Genomic DNA, 9,237 nt, shown 5'->3' on the forward strand with positions numbered 1-9,237 from the left:
ATTTCAGGAAAAGCAAGGGCTGTAAAACTGATCCCTTGGGAACTCCACTACAAACCTTCCCCTGGCCCGAAAAATATCCACTGACCATTACTCTCTCTGTTTTTGTATCCTTCGGATAACTTTGAAGGTATGTTGTTTCTGTCCCCACTTTTTCATACTTTCTTACTGTATTAACCACCTGAAAATCAGTGCATATCAGATCAACAGCGTTACTCTCATCAACCCTCTGTGTTACCTCAACAAAAATCCCCAACTAATTAGTTAAACGCATTTTTCCCATAGAAAATCTGTGCTGGTTCTCCTTGATGTTCATTTGTCCATGTGACTATTCTTGCATTCAGAATTATTGGTTTGAAAATGAAATCTGCCTTCACGACCACATTTCCCTTTCTCCCTGTGTGGTTGGTACTCCCTACAAAGATGTCCTTCAGCAACTCCATCACATCTTTGACCCTTGGCACCAGGGAGGCTACACACCATCCTGGTGTCATGTTTACTACCACAGAAACCCCTGTCTATGGAATTCCCAGTCCATGGAATCCACTGTCTATGGAATCCCTGGTCACTTTTGCCCTTCTGTTCCTTTATCTCTCCCCAGCCCCTGCACAGTGGAGACAATCTTGATGCCATGAGCTTGTTTCTATAGAATCCATAGAATGTCCCAATTCATTCGGCCCAGCAGCTCCACATCAACCCATTGGACAATATCCCACCCAGACCCATCCCCCTACCCTTTCCCTGTACCTCTACATTTTCCATGGCTAATGCACCTAACCTACACATCCCTGGACACAGGCTATTAGATTAGATGGGATTGAGGTTCATAAGGAGGAGGTGTTAGCAATTTTGGAAAGTGTGAAAATAAATACGTTCCCTGGGCCGGATGGGATTTACCCTAGGATTCTCTGGGAAGCCAGGGAGGAGATTGCCAAGCTTTTGGCTTTGATCTTTATGTTGTCACTGTCTACAGGAATAGTGCCAGAAGACTGAAGGATAGCAAATGTTGTTCCCTTGTTCAAGAAGGGAGTAGAGACAACCCTGGTAATTATAGACTTGTGAGCCTAATATGGTTATGGGTAAAGTGTTGGAAAGCATCATAAGAGACAGGATTTATAAGCATCTAGAAAGGAAAAATTTGATTAGGGATACTCAACACAGTTTTGTGAAGGGTAGGTCATGTCTCACAAACCTTATTGAGTTCTTTGAGAAGGTGACCAAACAGGTGGATGAGGATGTGGTGTATATGGATTTCAGTAAGGTGTTTGATAAGGTTCCCCACGGTAAGCTATTGCAGAAAATACGGAGGCATGGGATTGAGGGTGATTCAGCAGTTTGGTCAGAAATTGGCTTGCTGAAAGAAGACAGAGGGTGGTGGCTGATGGGAAATGTTCATCCTGGAGTCTAGTTACTAGTGGTGTACTACAAGGATCTGTTTTGGGGCCACTGCTGTTTGTCATTTTTATAAGTGACCTGGATGTGGGCGTAGGAGGATGGGTTAATAAATTTGCGGATGACACTAAGGTCAGTGGAGTTGTGGATAGTGCTGAAAGATGTTGCAGGTTACACTCACTGTTCCACTCACTCACTGACACACTCACACACTCTCTTACTCACTCCTTACACACACATTCACTCACTCTCACTCACTAACACTGACTCACTCACTGATCTACACACTCACTGATCCACTCACTCAATCAAATTCACACTCACTCACTGACTCACTCACTCACTCACTCTAATTCGCATTCACTCACTCACACTCAAGCACATGCTCGCTCACTATAATTCACACCCACTCACTCATCCACTCACTAAGTCATACACTTCTTCACTTGCTGATTCATTTACTCACTGACTCACTCATACACTCACTCACTCACTCACCCTAATTTGCACTCATTCACACACTCGCTTACTCAGACTCATTCACTCTAATTTGCACTCAGTCATCCACTTTCACACTCACTAAGTCACACTCACTCACTCACTGATCTACTCACACTCACTCACTCATCCACTCCCACACTCACTCACACTCACTCATTCAATCTAATTTGCACACACTCACACTGACTGACTCACTCTAATTCTCATCCAGTCACTCATTCACTCATCCACCCACTGACTCACTCACACACACACTCACTGATCCTCTCACTCACTGACTCACTCGCACAATCACTCATTCACATACTCAATCACTTATCCACTCACTCACTCTATTTCGCACTCACTCAGTCACACACTCTGTCACTCATTCACTCACTCATCCACTCTCACATTCATTCTAGTTCACACTCACACACACTCATTCACTTACTGATCCACTATCACACTCACTCACTCTAATTCGCACGTACTCACTCAAACTCACACACACACTCACTCACTCTCTTACTCAATCGCTCACTCACACATTCACTGACACACTGATCTACTCACCCACTCACTGAGTGATCCACTTACTCACTCCCTCACTCACTCACACTCACTCACTGAATCTAATTTGCACTCACTCACACTGACTGACTCACACACTCATTCTAATTCTCACCCAGTCACTCATTCACTCACTCACTCACTCATCCAACCACTGACTCACACACACACTCACTGATCCACTCACTCACTGACTCACTCGCACAATCACTCATTCACATACTCAATCACTTATCCACACACTCACTCACTATTTCGCACTCACTCACTCAGTCACACACTTACTCTGTCACTCATTCACTCACTGATCTATCCTCACATTCACTCTAATTCACACTCACTCACTCACACTCACTCACTGATCCACTCTCACACTCACTCACTCTAATTCACACTTACTCACTCAAACTCACACACACTCACTCTCACTCAATCACTCACTCACTCACACATTCACTGACTCACTGATCCACTCACTCATTCACTCACACTCTCATTCAATCTAATTCGCACTCACTCACTGACACATTCACACATTCATGCACTCAGTCATACATTCACTCACTCACTCTAATTCGCACTTACTGATCTACTCACTCACTTTCTCACACTCACTCACTCACTCATCTACTCTTACACTCACTCACCTTCTCACTCACTCACACTCATTCACCAATTTGCTCTCACTCACTCACTCACTCAGGCACACACTCATTCACTGATCCACTCACACACACTCACTCACTCCCTCACTCTCTCATCACTCACTCACACTCACTCACACTCACTCACACACTCACTTACACACATGCTTACTCATTCACATACTCATACACTCACACTCACTTACTCTCTCAATTTGTCTCATTCTATCTCCACCTTGGCCCAGCTGTTTATCCATCTCTCCATCCATTGCATTTCACAATAATGCCACATCCCCGAGGGACCCAGTGTGTGGGCAATCATGGGGCAGCTTCGAACCACTTTCAGTGTTAATGGGAGAGGAGTAGGGCAACTCTCTCTGACCCGGAAAGAAAGTGGCCATAGTAACGAGAGAATTTCCTTGCTCTCTCTCATTAGTTGGAACACTGCCTGGTTTCTCTGAAGGATATAAAATTAATTACTTGCAGCGTGGAGGACAGGACATGGCTGCAGGAATGTCATCAGTTGTAAAGGCAAGCTGCTAGACAGCATCTGGAATGCATGAGGATACTAAGGAGCTAAGTCTCTCTCAGTTAGAGAGTAGTTCTTTACCAAGTCATTATTTTACCCTGTGAGATTCCTCGCCCTCACAATCCACTTCGTCAATCGTTTAGACGTGACAGGACTCGTGTAGACTGTATTCTCTGAGGAGACAGCAGGTCACAGTTCAAATGTCTCTTCAGCTCAGCAGCTTCATTCCTGAGATATTCTTCAGCTGTGTGAGTAATCTGTCGCTAGGCATCAAACGTCCAGAATCTGTCCTTATGGTAACTTTATACAAAGTCAATTATTGCTCTTTGTCAAATTGCTTACATAATGAATATTTACAATATCATGAATGAATGGCCTGCTTTGGTACATGGATGTTGTTACTGCAGATCCTACATTTTCATAGAATCTCTACAGTGTGGAAACAGGCCAGCCAGCCCAGTGGGTCCATGGCAACCCTCTAAAGGGCATCCTACCCAAACCCATCCCACAATGCATTTTCTGTGGCCAATCCACCCTAGCCTGCAATCCCTGGACACTATGGGACAATTCCCATGGCCAATCCGCCCTAACCAACATATCCCTGGACACTATGGGACAATTCCCATGGCCAATCCGCCCTAACCAACATATCCCTGGACACTATGGGACAATTTCCCATGGCCAATCCACCCTAACCAACATATCCCTGGACACTATGGGACAATTTCCCACGGCCAACCCACCCTAACCTGCACTTCCCTGGACACTATAGGACAATTTCCAATGGGCAATCCACCCTAACCTGCACATCCCCGGACACTATGGGACAGTTCCCATGGCCAATCCATCTTAACCTGCACACCTTTGGACTGTGGGAGGAAACCCACACAGACAGGGGAAAATGTGCAAACTCCACACAGACAGTTGCCCAAGGCTGGAATCGAACCCGGGTCCATAGCGCTGTGAGGCAACAGTGCTAACCAGTGATTACCTTGTTGTTGACCTGTTGTCTGCTAAAGTTACATTCTTAATAATAAATTGTGAATTTTTGTTTAAGTTATAAACTTGATGTCAAGATCTGTTATTTGTAAATTCTGGTTAAGAACAATTGAGCAATTTTGAGGGTCATGGAATGGTTTTATTTCATAGTGCTGTGAATCTAGAGATAGTCAGGCTGATTTGGTTTAGCTTGCTGTCTAACACTATTGAGAACTTATTCCTCCAAATCAACAGCCCCTGGGGCCTCTGCTGGGGACCCTCTCATCTCCTGACAGTCTCAGGTTCCCCCAGGAAATGCTGGGAAGCAAAAAGGTCGAAGACTGATGAGTAAAGAAGGCTCTGCTCTGAGTCAGAGAGGTGCAGACTAAAACAAGCTCCTGCTAGGTTCAGCTGTCTGATATACTACAAGTGTGGCATCTCTCTGATTGACTGACACAATCTCTCATCATCTACAGACTCAGGACAAATCTCTACAACTGCTCACATCCTGACAACTGCCTCACCTCCCTGATCTTGGACTCACTGGCGATTGATTCTGAATTGTGGAAGGCCTTTGATTTTTATGTGTTTAGGCAGCACATATCTCATTTCAGCTCAGACTGGGGTTGTTTAGTGAAAGCTAGCCATCTGGAAGTGGGGAATATAAGAACTGTATTGTGAAAAGCCTAGCTTTTACCTGCCACTTGCTGTTAAGGTTCAGCAAGCCACACTTTTAAAAAGCTTTGAAGCAACACTTCAGTCACTCGTTCATTGCAATCCAGGCAATTTCCAAGCAAATAGCTGTTGACAATCACACAGGAACAGGATGTCTCGTGATATAAATACTTGCAGTGTCAAACCAGTGAACTCACTTCCAGCAATCTCACAATGAAGATGAATCGATTGTTTCTCATCACTACCTCACTGCTTTTTATAGCGGCTGGTGGGTAAGGTTCATCTCTCTGATGGTCTGATACTTGCAACTGAATGGGAGAGAGTGCTTCCTGATTACTGAAGTGGTCTTTGCAACTGGAAACATGCCAAAGTGACAAACATCTGAGCATTTACCGTGATGCTGTGTAAGAGATGGTGACTGCAGCTATCACTATGAACAAGAAACTCTGCTTTATCCTGGGACCATTAAACAAACCAATTCCCATTGTGAACGTGAGCTATGAGAATTGGGGCGTTTTTAAGGGGTGATTCTGTCTTAGTTGTTAATTGAGACATTATCAGTCCCTGTATTGCAGATTATTTACCTGTGCTTGTGTTAATCTTTGGTGAGAATCCTCACTCCACTTCCAAATGTCTTCCTGCTTGTTAAGCAAATGTTTCAAGTGAACTTTGAGAAACTGTGCCCTATGTTACTAACTTTTTCCAATTTTTTGTTTCAGACCAGCCAGGAGCAGCTATTGAGGTAAGATCTTCAGAAAGGCAGTTTCTGCATGTTGGGGAATGTATGTTTTGTTTTAAATGTTGTTACTAGTTGCTATCGTGTTAATTCTGGAATAATTTCTTGCAGTTAAAATGTGATGATTATCCGAAAATCCCAGACTGTCCATCACGCTACATTCCCCTCTGTGGAACAAATGGCAAGGATTATCTAAACCCCTGCTATTTGTGTCGCCACAACAAGTGGGTAATCTTTATAAAGTTTCTTGTTCAGTAATTCAACACCTCTGCAAAATCTCACATTGCAAATGAGGATGGAAATAAATTGGAATTTATAGATTCTCTGAGTGATCTGTGCGTTTCAAGAACAGTGTCTTAGTACCAGTCCTTTGTATGATTTTCTGAATGTCTGCAGAAAGTGCTGGAGAAACTCAGCAGGACTGGCTGCATCTGTGGAGAGAGAAACAGGGTTAATGTATTGAGTCAATATGACACTTCTCTGGAAAATCAAAAGTCCTGTTGAAGTTGAATCATTAACTCTGCTTCTGTCCCTACAGAGGCTGCCTTACCTGTGGTGCATCTCTAATACTTTCTGTTTACATTTCAGATTTTAAATGCTGAATATCTTGTAGCTCAATAGAGTTGGGAAGGAGGAGGCACGAGGGGTTAATTGTGTTTAAAAAGTGGACATGAGGGCCAGGTATTAGTTATAGCAAAGTGGTTGTGGGTGAATGGCCTTCCTATTACATTTTCATTGTCACTGTTCATTCCGCTTCCAGGAGAACCGGAGAGAATGTTGCAATCTTACATGAAGGATTCTGTACCTGTCACGACATGAAACTCAGTTAAACTTGAGTTCCAGCTCAAATGGAAAGACAATATTACTGAATCTGTGTGTGCGTTGGATTACAGTGCCAGTAAAAAGACCAACCCAATGCATGCCTTGGTGTTTTCCTTGTGAACTCATTCTTGAGACAGTGGAAAGGGAGGATGAGAGGTTCACAGATAGTTCTGCATTTACAGTCACCTGCCACATCCATCATCAGCAGATGATTTGATCAGAGTCAGGTAACCACTGCTACATGGTCTATTACACGGTCTGAGTGTGTTGGTGACACCCCAGTGGGTAGCACTTCCCACAATACACGAATGTCACTGGGTTAGTATTACACCCAGACCATTACTCCAGGGACAAATGGTTCAAATCCCGCAACAGCACATGTTGGAATCAAAATTCTATTACAAACCCAGGATTTGGAAATGACGGTCAGTGATGGTGACCATGACAACCATCACTGATTACTGTCAAACCCATCTAGGTCACAAATGTCCATCAGGGATAGAAACCGCCACCCTCACCCATTCTGGCGTACATGTGACTGCAGACCCACAGTTTTGTGGTTGACTCTTATTTACCCTGAATTGGGGTAATTAGGGCTGGGGAATAAATGCTAACATTGCTAGTGACACCCACATGCTGTAAGACAATGAAGAAAGAAAAACATCCAAGTCCTAAACTTGGCCTGAATTTAATATTAAACAGACACGTCAGTGCAAAGGGAGCAGCACGTTATTGGAGGATCAACGCTAAAGGAATGCCAGACAGTCAGAGGGTCAGTGCTGAGGAAATAGGCACTGTCGGTCAGTGCTTAGGAAACACCGCACTGTCGCAAGGTCAGTGCTGAGGGAGCACCGGACTGTCAGAGAGACAGTGCTGAGGGAACGGACACTGTCGGAGGGTCAGTGCTGAGGGAACGGACACTGTCGGAGGATCAGTGCTGAGGGAGTGGGCATTGTTGGAGGGACAGTGCTGAGAGAGTGCCACACTGTCAAGGGGTCAGCGCTGAGGTAGCGCCACACTGTCAGAGGGTCAGCTTTGTGGGAGTGCCACACTGTTGGAGGGACAGTGCTGAGGGACCGGGCACTGTTGGAGGGACAGTGCTGAGAGAGTGCCACACTGTCAAGGGGTCAGCGCTGAGGTAGCGCCACACTGTCGGAGGGTCAGCTTTGTGGGAGTGCCACACTGTCGGAGGGCCAGTGCTGAGGGACCGGGCACTGTCAGAGGGTCAGCACTGAGGGAGGGCTTTCAGTCAGGCATTTGATAAGGTTCCCCACGGTAGGCTATTGCACAAAATACAGAGGCATGGGATTGAGGGTGATTTAGTTGTTTGGATCAAACATTGGCCAACTGAAAGAAGACAGAGGGTGGTGGTTGATGGGAAATGTTCATCCTAGAGTTCAACTACTAGTGGTATACCACAAGGATCTGTTTTGGGGCCACTGCTGTTTGTCATTTTTATAAATGACCTGGATGAGGGCAAAGAAGGATGGGTTAGTAAATTTGCAGATGACACTAAGGTCGGTAGAGTTGTGTATACTGACAAAGTATGTTGTAGGTTACAGGGGGACATAGAAAAGCTGCAGACCTGGCCTGAGAGGTGGCAAATGGAATTAAACGTGGGAAAATGAGAGGAGATTCACTCTGGAAGGAATAACAGGAATGCAGAGTACTGAGCTAATGGTAAGATTCTTGGTAGTGTAGATAAGCAGAGAGATCTCAGTGTAAAGGTCCATCGAACCAATTTTAAGGGCATTTAAATGGTCAATGGATAAGCATATGGACGAAAATGGAATAGTGTAGGTTAGATGGGCTTCAGATTGGTTTCACAGGTTGGCGCAACATCGAGGTCTGTAGGGCCTGTACTGTGCTACAATGTTCTATGTTCTATGTTCACTATCAGAGAGTCAGTGTTGAGGGAGTGAGCACTGTCAGAGGGTCAGTGCTGTGGGGGTGGGCACTGTCAAGAGGGTCAGTGCTGTGGGAGTGGGCACTGTCGGAGAGTCAGCACTGAGGGAGTGCCACACTGTCACAGGGTCAGTGTTGAATGGGTGACCACTGTTGGAGGGTCAGTGCTAAGGGAGTGGGCACTTTCAGATGGTTGGTGCTGGGGGAGCAGACACTGTCAGAGGGTCAGTGCTGAGGGAGCACCACTACTGGAGGGTCAGTGCTGAGGGAGTGCCACACTGTTGGAGGGTCAATGTTGATGGAGCGCTGCACTGTCGGAGGGACAGTGCTGAGGGAGCACCGCACTGTTGGAGGGTCAGTGCTAGGGAGCACCGCACTGTTAGAGGGTCAATGTTGAGGGCGTGCTGCACTGTCAGAGGGTCAGTGTTGAGGGAGAACCACACTTTTGGAGGGTCAGTGCTGAGGGAGCAATCACGGTCAGAGGATCAGTGTTGAGGGAGTGAGCA

At 45.5% G+C, this 9,237-nt stretch overlaps 1 protein-coding gene across 2 annotated transcripts in view; it reads left to right on the forward strand.

The window, feature by feature from the left end:
* LOC122544022 (trypsin inhibitor ClTI-1-like) overlaps nt 1-6,922 on the forward strand; it is a 23,767-nt gene extending 16,845 nt beyond the window's left edge. Inside the window, exons 1-4 of one of the 2 annotated variants that reach the window (XM_087983567.1) lie at nt 5,338-5,536; nt 5,988-6,010; nt 6,116-6,228; nt 6,765-6,922. In XM_087983567.1, coding sequence (XP_087839693.1) covers nt 5,482-5,536; nt 5,988-6,010; nt 6,116-6,228; nt 6,765-6,834 — 261 coding nt within the window. In that variant the 5' untranslated portion in view covers nt 5,338-5,481 and the 3' untranslated portion in view covers nt 6,835-6,922. Of the gene's footprint in view, nt 1-5,337; nt 5,537-5,987; nt 6,011-6,115; nt 6,229-6,764 lie in introns of those variants that run through there. The other variant, XM_087983566.1, reaches the window with a different exon arrangement.
* The last annotated feature ends 2,315 nt before the right edge of the window (nt 6,923-9,237 follow it).

Source organism: Chiloscyllium plagiosum, unplaced genomic scaffold, assembly GCF_037043375.1.
Source record: "Chiloscyllium plagiosum isolate Xiang-an unplaced genomic scaffold, Cpla_swu_hap1 HiC_scaffold_46, whole genome shotgun sequence".
Classification (NCBI taxonomy): Eukaryota; Metazoa; Chordata; class Chondrichthyes; order Orectolobiformes; family Hemiscylliidae; genus Chiloscyllium; species Chiloscyllium plagiosum.